This window comes from Ambystoma mexicanum, chromosome 2q, assembly GCF_040938575.1.
Source record: "Ambystoma mexicanum isolate Mex_15411 chromosome 2q, UKY_AmexF1_1, whole genome shotgun sequence".
Taxonomy (NCBI): Eukaryota; Metazoa; Chordata; class Amphibia; order Caudata; family Ambystomatidae; genus Ambystoma; species Ambystoma mexicanum.
In genome coordinates this window covers 1,282,264,371-1,282,285,216 of record NC_090924.1, presented here as the reverse complement: position 1 = coordinate 1,282,285,216, position 20,846 = coordinate 1,282,264,371, and the positions used below count along the sequence as shown (strand labels likewise).

Genomic DNA, 20,846 nt, shown 5'->3' with positions numbered 1-20,846 from the left:
GGATAACTCTGAGAGAACGAGAAGGAGCGATACTACATAGGGGTATTACCCAAATTGATCACAAACAAATGGTAGATTTGATCGAATTCGGTCACCACCATTAGTTTGAATGTTCGCAATCAATTTGAATCCAAAAATACCAAACACGAAGAGTGTGGTTGCAGGGGGGACCCCCCCGCTCTGCTGCGGGACACACAATTTGCTCAGGCCCCCGTTTTTTAATGAACGGTCAAAACCGGGGCCCAGCAGTTACACCAAAAGTGGATGTGAAATGCTGCATTACTGGAAAAGTGAGTCTTAAAGTCTATTGTGAATTCAGGAATTATTTATTGTATGAAACAGAGAAATGATTTGTTGCATGGAATGTTGCATGGTGGACATGTGAGTGAGCAAACTGAGAAAGTATGCATTACTTGAAACATTGTATGCCAGGGAACTGACTCTTGAAGCCCAAATTGAACTGAGAAGTTATTTTAGCTTGAAAGCCTACATTGTGAGAAACTGAGTCTTAAAGCTACAAGAAAATTGCCAAAGGCCAAGAATAAACTGAGAAAGCTCTAATTACTTTGAGATCTGCAGGCTGGGAAAGCGAGACTTTAAGCCCAGAGTGAATTTATAAAGTATTTGTTTAAGCAATGCTTGCTGGGAAACTCAGTCTTAAAGGGTAGTGAACAGAGAAATGATTCACTGTGTGAAGGACTGTGTGCTGCGAAGTTTGAACATAAAGCCCTGGACAAAATGAGATTTTTTTTTTGCCTGAAACGCTGCAGGCCACTACATACTAAAAACCATAGTCCCATGCTCCTTATGGCTGTGGGATCAGAGACTGAACCCTAATATGAGGCCCAACAGTGACACCCAGAGATGATCCAATAATAAACAGTGGCGCTATCTGACCGAATGATAGGGCTAGCGGAAGAGACACAGCCTTTGACTCCTATGAAATAACAGTAATTGGCTGCACATGATATTTCACCCCAATCATGGGCCATTTTATTTTTAAACAATCATTGCTGAATATGTATGACACATACATGCTAATAACAGATTAATAGCAGGCACTCAACAACACCAAAACAACCATGAATTGAAGGCACCTTTTGTTGATCCCTATCCAGATTCATTCAAGGTAGGTCAGAGGGTTAGGAAGGTGTAGCAGTTGCTACCCTTAGCCATCCCCAAACTACGCCCATGGTAATAAAGCATATTATTGGCAATCTTTACTTGTGGAGTCTGTCTTCTATATCATCAAGGCTGTTACAACTTTCAAGGAAACACAACCACAACACAGTCTTACATTTTGTTTCAAAAAGTAAATAACATCCCATATGATTCTGCAAAGATCACCCCTTTATTAGGCTAACTCAATTGGATGTGGAAAGGCCTTTACATAATTTTCCAGTGTCATTTTGACAGTGCAGGCAAAAGGGAAATGTGTACGTGGAGTCTAGAACCCCTGATTGCATGCACTGCTGGTCAGCATCCTTCTGGGCAGGCCTTTGGTGGTCTTCCTCCATTGTCCTTTTGTTTCACTGACATCAGTCTTTATGAAGGTTCACCTGCTTGAATGATGTGTCCTCTTTGGAAGGTTCTTGCTCATGCCTGAGCGCTCTTCAGAAGCTGCATGGATCCATAGTTAGATATTTCTCTTAAAAACCACTTAAGATATGGCCTGCTGTCTTGTGTTCCCATTGGTGTCACTTGTCCAAGTCTGGGCCACACGCCTAATGCACTGAGTCGATTGTACTTCAGTTCCTCTTTCATGTCTCAACAAACTGAAGCCTTATTCTGTGTCAGCACGGTCTCAGCCATTGTCTATATTTATATGCCAAGGGTTTCTAAATCTATATTGTGCTATACTGGATTCAAAGCAAATTGATTCTATCTTTTCTGCTCTGCTATTTTCACAAGATCACACGATAGTAAAACAGAAAACCACAGGAGCAGGATTCTTCTTGATTTGGGAATTGTTTTGCAATAATGGGTGCTGTAGAATCATCTGAAAGTGAAAAAAGATAGGTTAGTCGGCTAAGCATTCTGTACAGGGGCATTGACATAGTTTTCTCTATTGTGAACTCATGATAGGATAATCTTAGACACTGCCTTTCTTGCCTGGCGAGTGGCACGGTGCAGTGGTTGTAATACCAGCCCTCCCGGTGTTGACATCATGAGAACTGCTCTTGGGGAGTGGGTACATTGCTCAAAGGTCCAGATTGCCACAAAAACTGTGGCATCTGATGCTATGGAAATGATTGGGACGGACAGGCACGCTGGAAGATGTATCCACATCCAACAGGTAATATACCACTGAAAACACCACTACTTTTGGCCTCCATGGAAGTAAAGTGGGTGTCTCTAAAGCCCATCCTCCCACCCTCTGAGAAGTGTCAATAATGACCCACTGCTCACAGCAGCGGTATGATCTGTGAAGAATCGAATTCCATTCTTACTCTGAGGAAGAAATTTCCAATGTAGTTAGGATCATCCCAGTGCGTTCCTTTGAGTCCACCTAATTTGGAGTCAGAAGGTTTTCTTGAGGGGAGAGAGGGCCACACCAGGGACTGAATTCACATTCAGAGTCAAGCAAGCTGCCACTGTGGTCACAGCATCTTCCAGGTGAGGCAGTCCCATGACTCTGATATTCGCTCTTGGGCTTACACTTTCCAATCTATCCTGTTCTCTAGTTGCACCACCGATTACAAAGCAGTGTTGAAAATTCTAATTCCTCTCCTGGACAGCCAACAACCCACTCCCCTCCCCTGATATGCTCTTATGGGACCCTGCAAACTCCAGCACCCTAGTTCCAGCCCTTTCAATCTAGTTCCACGGCCTCCATCTTGGACTCAACTGTTGCCACAGCTAACCCCACTGTATGGCTTTTCTTGTACATGCCCTCCACTGAAGCCAAAAGTGCTCTTGCACCTGCTACATTGCTAGTCCTAGACCTGAGAGACACTATATTGTAGGCAGACCCGTTTCAGAAGAAAATGAACTGTATTCTCGTGTTTCCAGACCTTTCTGCTGAAACCCTCTCCAAAACATGGAAAGTAAAGACCCTCAGACCTGAACAGGTGGAATTAGGTCTTCAATCATCAGTTTGGAATTAGGTGAAATTGAGGGTTCATTACACGGGGAAAGTGTATTTTTTGTAGTAGTGAAGTTTAGTAGATGCACAAGTCTCTGACTTAACTCTGGTGCCTGAACTAAGCAGTGAAATGGGGGACTGTGCCGCTCGAACCCCCAGATCTTTTTTGTTGTTGCCCATTGCTTAATATGTTTTGTCTACAATTGACCTCCAATTCTGCTGGCCTATGGGCTGGCCGCCTGTCCCTCTGAATCCTGGACCACTGGAGTGGAGATTTTTAGACATTGTTTGTTTTTTTGACTGTTGAGGTTAGATAGTCTGCCAACACCCCACCCAATCCATGACCACATCACTCTTTTCTATTGCTGCTGGTTACTCCAATAGTTTTCTTTATGTAGTCATGTAGCTAAAATGAGTAACATGTTTGGTGTTTTTGGCTAAATATGTAAGTAAGCTGAAGGAGGAAATCATATAGAAATGCTTTTAGGGTGATGCATGTTTGTGTAGTAATAACATTGCGGCAAAAAAGTTGTCTGTAAAAAAAAATCGCTGCAAAAATGCCATGGTTTGACCCGGTAAAGGTGTACCCATTATACAATTTAAGGGGAGCAGCGGTTGCGGGGGTGTCCCAGGCTCCCCTTAAATGTTATAATGAGTTCGGGGGTTGCAGGGTTATACCCAACATCCTTTACATGGATTGCGACAGCAAAACCACAACCTTTTTGCCCGATTTTTTGTGTAAACAGTCATTTTTGCCGCAAACCAATGGAACCGATGCATGTGCAGGGCAAGTACTTTTGCCACCAAACTCACAAAATCCCATTTCGCCACTATATTTGAAACCTTTTTTTTATATCATACAATTAATTCTTAGAATGGATTAACAATAATAATCAGATAAATCAGTATTAGAAATAAAGGAATAGAGTAGAAAAAACGACCATAAACGGCAGGATTAGAAATAATGACCATCCTATAGAACCATTCCTTCCAGTACGGTAGAATATGGACCGCACGGGAGCGAGCGTTTGCCATTCCCAAGAACATGTAGAGCAAAGGAAGCAGAGATGGATGCTCCAATTACACACACAGGACAGCTACAGTACATCAAGGGTATTATCAGCACTCTTCCAGCTTCGCTTACAGGCACAGATGATAGGCACAGCATAGGCCACGGCACAGCAAGGTTCAGCAGTTGTTAAGTGGGAAGGGCAAGCCCAGCCTTACCTCCTGAACAGGACAAATACAGAAGTGGGCAGAGCAGGGAGAATCCTTCCATCTACAGAGGTGCAGCATGGGCAGGGCTAGTGCAGGCTTTTCTTGAAAATCGAGCAGGTACAGCATGGCCTGTGACAATGGTAGATTCCCCTCTAAGCATAGACAGGGCCAGTGAAGGCTTAACTCACGAACAGAGATGGGATGGGCAGGGTCAGTCTGAGTTTCCCTCGCGCATGGGCACTGGTACAATGTCCACAAGGTTAGTGCAGGTGAAACTGTACACGTGCATCATAGGCTGGGACGGTGCACGCTTTCCAAACAGATGGTTACAGGTACAGTATGTTCGAGCCATTGCAAGCTTGGTGTAAAGCGCTTTATACAAATTAAATAAATACAAATACAAATTGACAGGGCCAATGGAAGCTTCCCCCACAGAGACAATGGGCACACAATCGACAAGGCCAGTGCATGCTTCCTTTGCGAAGAACAGTTAAAGAATGGTTGCTAGCCCTTGTGCACTCTGATAATTTCCCCATGTCCCTGGCACCCTGCTTTCTCGTGCTTCTCTCCTGAGCACCTGCTACCCATGACAAATGCATTGGCTGGGGACATGGGCGTGACACAGCTGCTTCCTGCACTCATTCTCTGCAGTCTCCTTGTGTCGTGGAGACAGAGTAAGGCAGATAGGATTGGGTCAATCAGCACAGCTGTTCCCTACATGTGCAAAAATGTTCAGCTGTTAAATGCAGCTGCAGAGTTGTGGTTGTTGCGCCCGCAAGTCCTCCCAATCTCCGCGCTAGCCGATATAACGCCTGGGTGCGCAACAGGGATGGTTCAAACACTGAAGTCCAGTAAGGTTCAGATGAAGTGCATGTGATCCTTTGGGCCACGAGAACACTATCTGAAAACTGACGTCAGAAGCCCCATCATTCCTCGTCACCCCAGTACTCTGTGGGCTGCTACTGCACTGCTTTTAAGTGAGCCAATTTAATAACCATCACAGGTCAGATTACATGAAATGGTCTCACCACAGGGGTCGAAATTAGAATGTGTTGACCAGAGCAAAAAGCAGTCCATAGCGCGCAGAAAATCTAACTGGGCAAGATGCAAAATCTAATTTTGTCTCCATTCCATATTATACAGTATGCCTTAAGTGTCCCTTATGTGGGCCCTTTAAACACATTCCCAAATCTACACAGTTAATATCACATAGCTATGTTTGTATGGTACCACCTGCTTGACAGGGGAGTCAAATGTAGCTCCTGGTAGCTGTTGGTTTCCAGTTAACCAGGCTTCCCTTGGCGACAGAGCTAAATCGCTCCCAGCTCCTGGCAATTACGAAACCTGCACCACTCTCCTCCACACTATCGATGCCTTGTTCATAAAAGGAATCTTTGCTGATGCACTGGAAACTGGGCCGATCCTACTCCTACTGAAAAAACTCACACTCGACCCAGGCCACCTAGCAAACCACCAGCCCATCACCATCAACCCTTCATAGGCAAGATCATCTAGAAGACTGTTACACTCCAAATACACGGAAAGATCGTCAAACACAATCGACTTCAAGAATACCTGTCCATCTTTCTGCCACGATGCAGCTCCGAGACTGCCACCATCCAGGTCACTGACGAGACACACCTCATCGTGCACAAAGGAGGCCCATGCCTTCTGGGTCTTCTCTACCACTCTTCCTCAATGGACACATTCAACCACAAAGTGAAATTCAACATGCTGTACTCCTGCATGGTATTCAATTCGACAGTCCTTCAATCATTTGAACAGCTCATCCAAATGTACACTTGCAGATCCCAACAATACCTCGTGACCTGCGGAGTTCCAGAAGGCTCCATCCTCTCCCTTGTCATCTTCAATTTCTACATGAAGCCACATGAAGCCACTGGGGGCCCTTGTGGTCAAATTCAACACCAGAATCCACCAATATATTGATAAAGCACATCTATACCTGAAGGTCAACTGACCCCACGACATTCACCAACTAAAACATTGTATTTCCACCATTCAAGCCTGGATGTCAAGTGCCTATCCGAAACTCAACCCTACCAATTATACTTCTTGGTTGCGCCACTAAATGCACCGAAGTTCAAATATGGCTGACAAAGATGGATATCGACAGTTACTTTAACAGCTCACCCATATTGTAAAATCCCTCTACTTTATCAATTGTGACCTTTCCCTCAAAGCACACATTGCCAAGAAGACATATACAGTAATGTACCAGCTGTCGTTCCGGAGTGGAATGAAAGCCTTCATCATGTTTCGCATTTCAGATCCGAAAATGCCCTCCAGGCCCTGGAGCTCTCCCATCTGGGCGGTTGCAAAGCCCTCCTAGCAGGTGTCCCAACATTAACTCCGGCCCCCTGAAAGCTGTTCAGAACATTGCAGCATGCCTCATCAGAGGGCTGAAGAAATTAAACCAGATCACCCACACTCGTAATGAATTACACTGGCTACCCCTCTAAGCTTGCATCACCTTCAAGACAGCCTGCATCACCTACAAAGCTCTAATGTCCAAGACGCCATCAGAGTTATTTATTTTAATTTTATTTATTGAGCATTTGATTAGGTGCCTTTACAACAGAGTGGTGTTTCCAGGTGCCACAAGGTGAAATGGGAAGGGACCAAGGGGAGTAAATCACAGTGGCAAAACAGTAAATATACATTGTGGTCCTACTAGGCCATGTGGCATTCGGACGTGCAAGTGCAGTGAAGAGATTGCAGGAGTAGGGAAGGGAGGGGGGTGGGAGCAAGGTATGGACAAGTGCTGGTGGGAGCCTGGGAGGGAAGTGCAATCAGGGCCAGGGGAGTAGACCACTGGCTAAGTGCTAGGGTTGGAGGAATCCCCAAGGTGGGCTGCTGCCAGTTAGCTAGAAAATATCACCATCCCAGGAGGAGAACGTGACACTAGGGGACAAGATGTTGCTTGACTGAAATCCAAGAAGTGCAAGACCAGAAAACAAGTATTCTCCCACATTCTGGAACAACCTTCTTACAAACCTCAGGCTCACTCCCTCCTACGATTCAGGAAGTAACTGAAAACCCTGATCTTGAAGGAACACTTCCTGAAAAACTGTACAGCACTCTGTTGCTTTCGAACTAGTGTGATGAATCTAGCGATGTCATCATTCCTTTCCCGGAGAAAGTCTCTCCCCATGTGACCAGGGAAAGGCAGAAGCTGCCTGATCCTGACCATGGGGTGGCTATCTGGGAGAGGACCACATGGAGGGGAGACGACCCTTGTGGGTCTGATATGATATGATGTGGCATTTATAATGTGCCTGTACACAAGTGTTTCTAGGCGTGACAAGACAAGGAGTGGGAAACAAAGGGAGGACAAAATAACTATTTTACTAGGCCTTGTGCCATTCAGATCGTGCAAGGGCGGGGAAGAGGGAAGGGGAGAAGTGCCAGGGGTAGGGGAAGTGGGAAGTGCAGTTAACTCACAAGTGCAGCCAGCGGATGGCTCATAAAAGCAGAGAGAAGGGACTGTAGGGTTGCAGATACAGACCCTTAAGTGCTGGGGAGCCCGGAGGCAGTGTGAGGGCAACTGGACATGCAGGAGCCTGGGCCCGAGTTCAGAGGATGACCAGGTGACCAGTGTGCGGAGCAGTCAGATGTTTTGTTTGTTTGTTTATTTGATATAGTGCTCCGAACCCTCATGTAGCTGGGCGCAACGTTACAAGTATACTTAGAGCTTAGTTACACAGTAAAATAGGGTGCATACATACAGGAAATATGCAGAATTATTGCCACATAGTTTACGTAGAGACTAGTGGTCACAAAAGGTGTTACAAGATTCCAGTCTACAGGTACAGTAGTAGCAGATACATAGAGAAGCGGTAAGGCCTGACGAGTATTAGGAAGCAAGTACAGTCATGATATGAATACAGGAAGAGATGAGTTAGAGAGTGGAGCACGGTAGGTTTAGGAGTCGTTTGATCGTATCCAGGTGAGGACTTTCTGTCTGAATCTGGGGTAAGGTTGGTCAGTTCTGAGATCTAAGGGGAGAGCATTCCAGGATTTGCGGCTATGATGGGAAACTACAGCCGCCAGCTGTAGTGCTTTTAAATCTAGGGATCTCTAGAGTGTGGGCATTGGCAGATCTCATGGCGCGGGCAGTAAGTCTCTTGTTTATTCTTTCTACAAGATAAGGTGGAACTATGTTGTTCAGACATTTGGACGTGAGAGAGAGTGTTTTAAGGAGGATCCTGTCTTTAATCTTAAGCCAGTGGATGTTTCTCCTAAATGTAGAGATGTGGTCTCTGTGGGGAATATTAAGGGCTGCTCTGAGGGCATTGTTTTGAAGTCTTTGCAATTTGTCAATAATATACTTATTGGCTCCCACATACAGGGCATTGCAATAATCCAATCTGGATATTATGAGAGCATTGGCCAAGGTAATACAGCTAGTTTCAGAGAGGAATGGTCTGCAGGCTCAGACCAGTTTGCATGTGTATGCTGTTGAAGATGCTAGTGAGTTCACCTGCTTCTTAAGGGTAAGGGCAGAGTCCTAGTAGAAACCTAATGTTTTAACTGAGGGCATCACTTTGATGACATTCTTATCAATATTGAAGGCAGCGTAACTGGGATTGAGTTTTTTAATGGCCGTCTCTGAGCCTAGGATCAGTAACTCCGTTTTGTCGTCATTAGGCATAGGCCATGAGATGCCATCCATACGTGAATGAGGAGGTATATCTTATTTACCAACTCCGAGTCCTCAAGAAAGTTGCCTGAAAGGGGAATGAGGATCTGGGTGTCATCTGCGTAAATAGTGTAGGTGACGCCCAGTCTATCCAACTGATCAAACAAGGGCTTAGTAAAGATGTTATACATGCTGGGAGAAACGCATGATCCCTGGGGAACTCCGCAGGAGACTTGTATGGGATTAGCAGCTGCTGATGGGGAGAAGACTCTCATTGTACGGTTGGCTAGGAAGGACTGAACCCATGCTATAGCATAACTTGAGAAATGGGCAGCCGACCTAAAGTGATTGCATAAGACTGCATGATCCACCAGGTCAAAAGCTGCAGATAGGTCAAGGAGGAGTAGCATAGCTGATTTCCCATTGTCCTTGAACTCGTCAATTTTGGTCTTCAGATCTATTAGGGCTGTTTCAGTGCCATGGAGAGGGCGGAAGCCAGACTGACATGATCCTAGTAGGTGGTTGACTTCCAGGTAGTCCTGTATTTGCAGGTAAGATACTCTATAGGTAATGTTAAGTAGGAAGGGGACTGTGGTGATGGGCATATAGTTAGTTGGGATGGAAGGATTTAGTGTTTGTTTTTTGAGCAGTGGGAGCACCCAAGATTCGTTTAGATTATTAGGCACTGAATTCGTCTTGAAAGAGGCATTGATGAGCTTTGACATAAAAGGGGCTAAGTCTCTAGCTGCATCCTTTAGGATTGGAGCCGGGCAGTTGTCTCCTTTACAGTTTGAAGGTTTTAGTGAGAGTATGATGCATCAGCAGGGGAGAGGAAGAGAGAAAGCAGAAGCGAAAAGGAAGGTCTTGAGTTGCTTACGGACCCGGAGGTGGTTCTGCTGAAATTTGAGAGAGGCTGGGAGGCTGTTCCAGAGGGAGGCCCCAGCCTAGGAAATAGATCAGCCCCCAAATCTCTGCTTGGAGAAGAGTCTGACCCTCAGAGAGTTGGAGGTGGATGAGCAGAGAGCTTGAGAAGGAAGATGTTTTGGAAAAGAAAGTTGGAGGTAGAGTGGTCCCAGGCCCCAAAAAGCCTTGTGGTCGATGCAGAGGGTCTTGAACCTTGCAGCCACAGGAGCCAGAAAAGAGATTTCAGAGATGGAGAGATACGATCCCTGGGCTTGAGACCAAGGACAAGTCTCGCAGTCCTGTTCTGGATAAGTTGTAAAGGTCGAAAAGTAGAGGCAGGAAGATTTAGCAAGAGGCTGTTGTAAAAGTCCAGCCTAGAGAGGACCAGAGCTCTGGAGACAGTGAGCTTCTGGGGGAAAGTGAGAAAAGGAAAAATACCTCTGAGGAGTTGCAGCAGATAGTTTGACTTCTTAGAGACGTCAGAGATGTGAGGAGAGAAGGAGAAGCTGGAGTCGAAGATGACACCAAGGTTCTTAGCCTCACAGGAAGGAGCACGGAGTGGGCCCAGAGTGGGCGGGTCCAGAGAGAGATGAGGAGGGAGCGGGTGTCCCAATGAGGAGGATCTCATTCTTACTGGCATTACAGTAGAGAACATTGGCAGCACACCATTCCTGAATTGCGGCCAGACAGTCTGGTGTGAGAAAAGAAGCAGAGGTGGACGAGGGGAGCCTGAAAGATGGCTGAGTGTCATATGCATAACATTGAAAATTGGAGCAGAAAGTAGTCATCCAGTGGGCAAGAGGTGCCAGGTAGTGGTTGAAGAGTCATGGAGAGAAGTTAGACCCCTGGGAATACCACAAGTAGAGAGAGAGATAGAAGAGAGGAAAAACCCCAGTTGCACCTGAGAGGGTCGGTCAATGAGAAAGGAGGTCAACCAGGCAAGGGCCTGATCAGTAATACTGAATCTGGAGAGGCGTTGCCAGGTGAGAGATGGTATTCCCTCTTCCCTCTACAACTTGATGAACCCCCTCAATACCACTGAGCTTTATGGCATACTACAATGTTGCATTAGATTTTCCCTTGATAACTAATATCAAAACTCTGAGACATCCCCCTTTACCCTCAGACATGACACCCCACCCCTGAACTCCCATACCTTTATGGCTTATTGTGGTGTAGACCCAGTTCACCCACCTTACACCAACTCTTTCTAACATCTTCACTAAAGACACTGAGACAAGCAAGAGTATATGAGCAAAACGGAGCACATAACTGGAGACATGCTCTAGTTGTTTGTGGAGTCCAGGAGGTGGTGCAATTTTTAAAAGCGGGAAGCATCAAGATGGAAGGAGATTCACTTCACCCAACGCAGGCCGGGAAGGAGAGAGAAGCCAAGCTATCAGCCAGGCAGTCGAGCACAGAGACGCCAGACGAGAGCAGAGAAATCTCCCTAGCTCACGCTGGGAACTCGGAGAGTGGAGAGTGAGGCAGAACCACGGCACAGAGAAAAGGGAAGATAGAGACTGACCACAAGACGCATTTCCAAGGGCATGGGAGACGCTGAACTAGGATGCAACACAGTCGAGAAAATTGGCACTGGAAAGGGATGCCGGAGCTTTAGGCAAACACCCTTGTGCTGCAGAGCAGAGCCGCTTGCCCGATGACGGGAAGCCAGCGAGGCAGAAACTAAGGCACAGAGGGAATGGAATGCAGAGGCTGGCCAGGAGACATATCCCTGAGGGCACCGGAGATGGCGAACTGGGACACGAGGCAGTGGAGAAGATTCACACCGGCAAGGCGAAGCTGGAGCGCCAGACAAACACTGAATACGAAGAAGGACCAAAGAGAGAGCGGGGAAGCCCCAGAAGCCATCACAACGCCAGTGAGCCCACGGTGGAGGGTTGGTATACCGGGTTGTGCTCTGGGAACATATTACTCACAAAAAGTGAGGAACAAAATCCCACGGGTTTGCATGCCAAGTGTTCTGAATAACCCAGTGCTTGGGGAACTTAAAGAACAAGCACACATAAGTAAATAATAGTGAAGGACTATAAGAAAGAAGTATTTGGGGAAGTGGCATGCCCCCTTGTGTCCTTAATGCTTGTGAAGATTGTGAAAGACCTGGCAGGAAAGTAAACCAGGAGGTGTGATTGGAAGTCTGGGATCCATACCGAAATACAGAGAACATTGTAAAGCCCTGGCAGGAGAAAACACCAGGCAGACCTATGGGAAATTGTAATCCCAAGGTAAAGGAATCATACTTCTTGGGCTGGAAAGGTGAATAAAGTGTGAAAAGCACAGAGTAGAAAAGAACTCTGTGAGTTTGTGGAATCCAGGTAAGGGAGCCATGCCCCCGGGATTGGTTAATGACATACGCTGTGAAAAAAACTGTGACTTTTAGCTGGGAAGAAGCTGAGAAACTCAGGGGAAGGAAAGCCACCCTCCTGAGGATTACGGAACTTTGAGATGGCCGACAGTCGTGACAAACATGTATGGTCTATTAGAAACTTGGCATCCACAAAATATGAGTCTACCACGTAACTACCTTGCGCTACACGTTTTCGTCACGTGAGGTGCACACTTTAATCCCAAGTAGACATGGGTAGCAGGCCTCACTGCAGTACCAGTGTGCTTCCTGTTGTATGTAGACCACGATTGTTAAGTAAGCCATAACTCAGCAACAGCCTTTTTTCTTATTACAATGTAGGTGCATGGCCGTAACAACTTGACCACGCTACATCTCGTTTGGGTGATCACACAGGGCTGGATGACTATCCTTAAGCATTCCCTTACCAATTCTAATCAGGACCCATAGCAGACAGTTGAGGTGAGTTTCAACCTCACGGACCATAGTTTAATATAAAAAAGGACTTTATGCCAGCGTAAGCACGAATAAATAGGAGATTTCTTTCTCCCCCTTTCTCCCACTTCTATTCTGCTTCACAGGGAATGGACATGCTTATTTAAGGCACACTGTACTAAGATGTATCCACTGGGAATCTACATACACAAGATCACTGCATAAGTAAGTGCTCATGCTAGTGTGCCAAACTGTGTATAAATCATACAGCATGACAAAAAGCTCTTAACAAATTGTGGTGTTGGAATAAGGATGTACATATGTTTTATTTACAGGCAATTTCCTATTCAATAGGCGCTTGACCCACAAGAATAGACTACGAATGAAGTGGTGGTAAGCACTCCCCTTTTTATTTATTTCTAGAGCAGTGCTAAATATATTTTTTTAAACAGCACTAATGAAGGCTGTTTCCGCATTGTGTTACCAGTGTTTACAAATACAGTATTACTTGGGAAACATTATAGCATTAAATGAACTATGATGATAATGAAGATTGAAAACCAGAGTGTTCTGTTGTGAAGCTAACACAATCTCATAGGAAACTATATCTGAAGAAGTTCTGCTGATTGTATTAAAATCACAATGAGAAACGAAACATGTCGGACAAAAACCAGCTGCATTTTGAGTAGCTGCATAACTAACCTTTAGGTGGTACTTTTTGCTACATAGCAGTGGCATGGACAATAAAAGATGTAAACTGTGGTAGTGCGGTACGCGCACATAAAGTGTCATTACTCCATACTCTGAATTTGGTTAGCAGCAAGCATTTCGTAGGGCTTTCTTATTTGTTTGAATCAATGTTGTGAAAGTGTCTCTTAGTGTACAAGTCACTAAAACGGAGTATAAAATCACTTTTTGATTAATGAGTTCAATTTTGGATTTTTTTGCTTATATAGCATGCCAAACCCAAAGGCACCTGGGCGCTTCTTACATAAAATTATACATTCGCTGCATAGGTTACAGGTGTGAAGATATATTTACAATTCTACATTTTTGTGCAGTTTTGAACATTTTCATATTCTCTAAAATACAGGTGTATAGATACAGTTATGTACAGGTTGCAGCTGTTATTTACCTGCATTGGATCAGTGTGTGTCTTAGAAGTGCGTTTTGTGAGCGAACAGGTGAGTTTTCAGCTGCTTACGGAAAATCCAGAATGATTCCTAGGCTCTCAGATGGGTTTTTTAAGGAATTCCCGAGTTTGCTGGCCTGTGTGGGGAAGCTGCTGCCCCCAGCTTTTTGAAGGGGTGACGAGGCGGTTCTTGTAGGCTGCTTTTGTGGGTCTGGTGGACTGGAGTTGGAGATTCTGTCTGCCAGGCAGGCCGGGGCAACCCTATGAATACACTTGTGCGTCAGCGTGAGCATTTTGAACCAGATCTATTCTTGTATGAGTAGCCAGTGAAGTGTCAGCATAGTTGCTGAAATGTGTTCTGACCTGGGGATGTTTAAAGCTGCTCTGACGGCGTTGTTTTGAAGCACCTGGAGTTTATGAATGTTGGATGATGAGGTGCCGGCGTATAGGGCATTGCAGTAGTCTAAGAGTGTTAGGATCAGTTCTCTAGCCAGCGTGATGCAGCTGTCGGGAGAGAGAAAGGGTCTGCAGGAGTTGATGAGTTTGCATGTGTATGAGGTGGCGGAGGCGTGGCATCCACTTGTTTTGCTAAGGTGAGGGAGGAGTCTAAGTAGAACCCCAGTGTTTTTTCTGGTTTATGGTCATTTCATCTAAAACCATTGCATCTAATGCCATTCCATCGAACTTTTTCCATCTAAAAATGTCCTTCTAAGGCATTTTTCTTTCTTTTTGTTTGGGTGGGTGGGTCCCCCCTCAAACCCTTGTTTTCTACCCTTTAAAATGCCCCTGAACAAAACTTTAACCCTTTACCCCCCAAACACATGCATTAGATGGACATTTTTTTAGATGGAAAACATTTGATGGAATAGTATTAGATGGAATGGGTTTAGATTAATTGACTAGATACCGTTTTTTCCTGATTGGACACTTGGATAATGTTGCCATCAGTGTTAAAGGATTGAAATGTAGTGCTGAGTTTGGCAAACCTGAGTTGTGATCCTACGAGGGGTAACTCAGTCTTGTCGTAATTAAGACACAACCCGTGGTTTGTCCATCCAGGCCTTTATGGTATGATGAATGGCATTGAGTGTTTGGGTGTCAGTGGAATGAACTTCTGTGATAGGTATGAGGACCTGGGTGTTATCTGCATAGTTGGTGTAGGTGACGCCCAGGCCATCAAGACGGTTGAATATATGAATAAAGTATTTATTTGAGTTACAGTCATTCTGGACTTTGGCATTCTGTTTTGTCAACAATTGTACCTATCAATGAATGGTACAAAGAGGCATTGCCACCTAGACCGATCAGTAAATCCAAATGATCATAAGTTCAGGTTACTGAGATACATCTACACTTTGATTTGTTGAACGGGTTAATATTGTATTGTTTGTCATCAAGGGGGAGGGAGCTATATCTCCTAGGTTGGTTAATGACATATACTAGCAAAAGAATTATGACTTTGTGCTTCGAAAAACAGAGAAATTCAGGGAAAGGGAAGCCCACCTCCTGAGGATTGTGGAACTTTGTTTGTTTGTACACCTCTTTTGAAATGTGTGTTGGAACATTGGAAAAGCTACAGATGGCGAGCTGAAAGACTTTATCAGTTTACACGTTTCTTTGAGTGTAGCATGTAAGGGTCAGGATAGGATTTTGTTCATGGGATGGAGAGCTCTTTATTTGTGGACATTCCGACACTGACATCCTTTAGTTTTGGTGAGGCAGGGAAACTCCTCATAGTGATGGGGCGAGATGGGTCTTTCTCCAACCCTTCTTCTACTTTAAGAAAAGTCTATAGCAATCATTATAATGCCTCTGTGTCCGAGTATTACTCCTGATTCTTTACACATTGAGGATCCCACATGAATAGTAAACTAGATAGTGTAAAAGCTAGCGCCACAATTGTTACATCTGGAAAAGAGTGGTCCTCCATTATCTTTTCCACCAGTAGGTCATCTGCCCGAGAAAGAGAGGTCGAACAGTCCCACTTCATTGGGTCAAGATCACAAGGTCAAAATTGGACGGGAAACAATGAACCCCAAATGCACCTAAGCTAAATGATAGTGATAGGGCGAGAAGGTCTTTCTCCAAACCATCTTTTACTTTAATAAAAGTCTATAGCAATCATCATAATGCCTCTGTGTCCGAGTCTTATAAATCACACATACACATACATACGTACCTATTTTTTTGATGTTTACGGGAGCTTATTTTATATCAAAATAGACAGACTGGCCGATGGATAGTGTCTGAGATTTTAGGGTCAACTGGGTCTTGGGGAATTTGGGAGCTAGAGCTGTCGCTCGTTCAATTGTACATTAGGCTACCACTGCCTTAACCCAGCCCATCAGTAACTGGTGTTAATATTGTGGTCAGGTGACCCCTAGCGTCTATTTCTTCACACTTACCTATTTTTTTTTAATGATCTTCAAAATGTTAAATTCATCTAATGCATTTCATTCTAGGTTTAATGTTGGACTTGCATTTTAACATCAGATGACACACATCACAACTTCGCCAGGTTGTGCACTGTAGATTTACCATCAACATGCTCACATTCTCACCCTGCATGCTTTCTTTGGTGATGTAACCTACACTAAATCAACATACACCAGCAATCCCTGAGTAGTATGGCTACGCATTGCTTGGTAAGTTACCATAGAAAAGGTGCACTGTATTTTCTATTTAGACAGCATGCAGCAGATTCTCAAAAATGAAGGCATAGGAAATAAAGCAGAGGGTGCGCTTTTTTTATTTGCATGTTTTTCAGACATGCGCAGATCACCTTCCCGCAAAGGTGACCTGCTCATTTTCATGGGGCAGAGCTGCAGTGCAAATGATGCGCTGGGAAGTCCCCATGCATGCATTATTGTCTGGAGCATGCTGCCGACATTGCCATGTAACTGTCTCCCAGCCCTCATGCAAGTCTGGTAGCGTTTTATACCGCTGCTGTCACACTTAAGTCAAAATGCATGGCAGGACATTTAGATGCCCTTGTGGATTGGGCTGTACCTTTTCTTTGTCACAAGTACCCATTGCGCCAAAAAAAGATGTTAGAATCTGGCCCTATATACAGGGTCGGACTGGGTCATAAAATTGTCTCGGGCACCACTGAAAAAGTGGGCCACAGTTACAAAAGACAATTCATTCCTTTTGTGACAGAGTCTTTGAGTAATACCCAAGGGGGAGGTTTTTGATAAACTGTGATGCAAATTGTGCATTTGAAAGAATATTTATTCAGTAACACTGGTCAATACTACTAGCCACATGGTGAAGTAACTTATCAAACTGGCCCACATGGGGCAAAAAAGTGGCTCAGTCTGACCAAAAGAACTGGCCCGCGCTAGCATTTTGTGTTTTTGGTTCGGGCACTGGCCTACTGCACTATAGTCTTGGGATGATAGCTCAAGGGCAACATGCTCGCCTTGGAAGCAAGATGACACAGAGCAACACAGGCTCTAGGTATTAAGCGCGTTATAAATAACCTACCATATCATACTGCACTATAGGCCAGCCTGAGCCTGCCTATATATAGCTGAGTAACTTTTCAGCGTTAACTTTCAAGGCATGTTAGCCCATGCTTACACACGTGAATGCACCCAAACATTTATTTTAAAGCATTGCAGCATGAAAGTATCTGGTGTGGGCAAAAACGCTGCTCATGTATTAGTTTAAAAAACCAATGAAATAAAAAATATGTGCTGTAATCACAGTTCTCTCTAACTCATTCCAATCGATTGAGACTAAAGGTATTTGACTCTTCTATTGCTGTACCTGTAGGCGACTCCTAACCTTGCTTGTTAGTGACGTTTTTGATTTGACATGTTTCAGCTACAGAGGTTCCACATCCAGGAGGTTAGTGGGACTTTGACCTATTTGGGGCGAGTGACCTGGTCCTGAACTTGCTGTTTCATCAAGATTTGATCCTATCAGGCTTCTGTTTTAAGAAGGACCTGTGTTGCTACAGTGCAAGAAAATGGCACCAGGAAGTAGAACCGTTTCTCATGTTGAGGACAGTGGAAAGAATTGACTCCCGCACTGTAGTTTGCAGGAGGCCCCACCCCCTTTTTGAAGCAGGTTTTCCTGCAGCCACTATTTTGCTCTGATTTGCTTACAAGTCTCTTTGTATTGCATTTGAGAAAAGGGAAAACCTGCATTTTGTTGTCCCCTGTTGGCAGGCACCCTAGGCAGAAGCCTAGTGAGCCTAGTGCTTGCTCCGGCCCTGTCCATATGTTTGCAATGAAATGCCGCTTTTAGTGAATCTAGAACCCCCTCCTGGCATAACCACATTTATCCTATAATATGGTGGAACTACTCAGATGAGCACTACCGCTAATGCTAATACTGATGCCCCTAACCCATGAAAAAAGTCTGCTCTGTGTTACCGAGGCCCTTCGTATTTCTATTGTGTACTGGCATTTAGTTTTCATAAGTGCACAGTTAGTTGGAGAGTTCAACTGAGCTCTGTGCCACAGAAGTAAGAATAAATGCAATGAGCAGCGGGGGCGTTTTGTTATCCCTTACAAGGTTGAATAATGGGTGGGACCCAAAGTGGCAAACAGCATTGATGGACGAAGAATTCCTTGAAAAGCTGAGTTTTTAGCTCTCTTCAGCATGAGTTCAAGAATATTTTGCAATAAAGAGGTGGGGCCTCAAAATCATTTGATGGAAAGGTTGTGACAAATGGTTCTTTCAAAACTATATGTGAGGCCAGTGAGATTTGTCACAACTGGATAAGATCTTAAACAACTATGCAGAGGATTTTACCGCCCTCCCCACTTCATACTTTGAAAAATAAGTGCCAAACAGAGCATTTAGAAATGCATTTGGCCCAATGCACTAATGGAAATGGGATGGGGCCCTAAAAGGGAATTAAACTTCATACCCACATATGTGAAATTGCTGTACACCTAAGCCAGCTCCTCCCAGTGCATCCGTGCTAGCAACAGCTGATAGATCAGCAGATCCCCACACTAGCAATAGCTGATAGATCAGCAGATCTCCACACTGATCAGCAATAGCTGATAGATCAGCAGATCCCACACTGATCAGCAACAACTGAAGGATCAGCAGATCCCCACACTCGCACTAGCTGATAGATCAGCAGATCCCCACACTGATCAGCAATAGATGATAGATCAGCAGCTCCCCACACTAGCAATAGCTGATAGATCAGCAGATCCCACACTGATCAGCAATAGCTGATAGATCAGCAGATCCCCACACTAGAAATAGCTGATAGATCAGCAGATCCCCACACTGACCAGCAATAGCTGATAGATCAGCAGATCCCATACTGATCAGCAATAGCTGAAAGATCAGCTGATCCCCACACTGATCAGCAATAGCTGATGGATCAGCAGATACCACATTGATCAGCAATAGCTGATAGATCAGCAGATCCCCACACTAGGAATAGCAGATAGATCAGCAGATCCTCACACTGATCAGCAATAGCTGATGGATCAGCAGATCCCACACTGATCAGCAATAGCTGATAGATCAGCAGATCCCCACACTGATCAACAAGTGGCAATCCTATAGGCACCCCAAACATCAATGCGGGTACACCTCAGGGATGCAACGGTGGCATATCAGTGCACAATAGCCACCAATCGGTGCATTTTTTTTTTAAAAAAAAATTATTTTGGTTGGCTGAAGAATCAACCTTTCAAACTGTACAAAATTACAACAGCTAGTTACTATACAGAATTACAGCAGCGAGCTGCTATCCAGACTGCCACTAAAAACCAATAACATGTCATCTTTGCACATTTCAATGTTAGTCAAGGGAAATAAATTCTCAAGGCATGAACATACAACAAAAAGAACAAAGCATAAAAAGAAGAGGACGAGCTAGGACCATCGCAATTTCCAACATAAAGACGAATGACCTCTTAATTTCCCCACAATCATGTTACACATCAACCATATGATTCAACATGCCATCAATGTATGACTCAAATTAATTAAGATGGAATTACAGCATTAACAAATTGAGCCAGTGCAATCTGTATAGAAGTCTTTGTGTTGGTTAGGAGGTATGCCCAAATTTCCTCACTAGAGCGGAATAATACAAACTGACAACACTTATTGAACAGTTGGTTCCGGATTAGACTCAGAGTGGGACAGTCAACTGCCAAGTGGCACAATGATTCAATTTGGCAAGGTTCCTTACAATATCGACAGTATGTTTCATCCTTAGAAATCAGTCGTCTCCTGCCTAGGATCTGCCTTTTCACACATAGGTTCAACCGAATGCGCAGCATTTGGGATCTAACAAAGTTGGATGGACACTTCACTAAATAACGTTCCATGGTGCGTAGTTTTTTATGCGACATTATGGTACCACCATCCACATAGACCGAACATTGATTGCGAGTGTGGATCCAGTCCCCACAATACAATTTCAGTTTAGCTTTGGTTGGATTCAATAAAAGAAGTTCAAGGGAAATGTCAGCATTGGTTAATGCCTCCAACACATAATTAGTAAATTTTTTGGAAAATTCAAGACTGGATGGAAGGAGATAATTAGCAAGAATACCCAAAACATTCTGAGAGGTGGTGCCTATGAGGCATTATCTGTACAGAGAGCAACATTTCCACACCACTTGGCTGTGCATGGAAATGGTTCCTAATTCGTATCGAAGTAATGGTAGTGAGGTGCATTTAGGGAGCTTTAATACGGTTTTCTAAAAAAAAGTTTCATAATGATCCCAAAATGATCTTGATTTCGGAGATCCTGTTTCTGCTCCATAAGTAATAATAGGAACCACTTTTGTAGGTAGAAACTCATTACGTGAGTTAGCGTAAATTTTCCATATCTATACAGCAAAATTCTAGCTTGGGAAGATAATGAACTAATTTTTGCATCCAAAGCTGCTGTATAGATGTGGTCATTTTGCAACCCTGTGAATGGGAGACCCAAGTATTTATACTGGGGAACTCTCACCACCTCCTGATTTTGAAGGGTACATTTGTAGCTAGAGGTCTTTTTCTTTCTGGCGGGCTGACTAGTTACTATTTGTGTTTTGGCTAAATTGATGAT

The 20,846-nt window shown here is 44.4% G+C and overlaps 1 protein-coding gene across 1 annotated transcript in view; it reads right to left on the bottom strand.

Annotated features, from left to right (window-relative positions):
* Positions 1-967: 967 nt before the first annotated feature.
* Positions 968-20,846, bottom strand: part of BFSP2 (beaded filament structural protein 2) — a 234,573-nt gene continuing 214,694 nt past the window's right edge. The window contains exon 7 of the mRNA XM_069648705.1: positions 968-1,999. Coding sequence (XP_069504806.1) covers positions 1,996-1,999 — 4 coding nt within the window. The 3' untranslated portion in view covers positions 968-1,995. The remainder of the gene's footprint in view (positions 2,000-20,846) is intronic.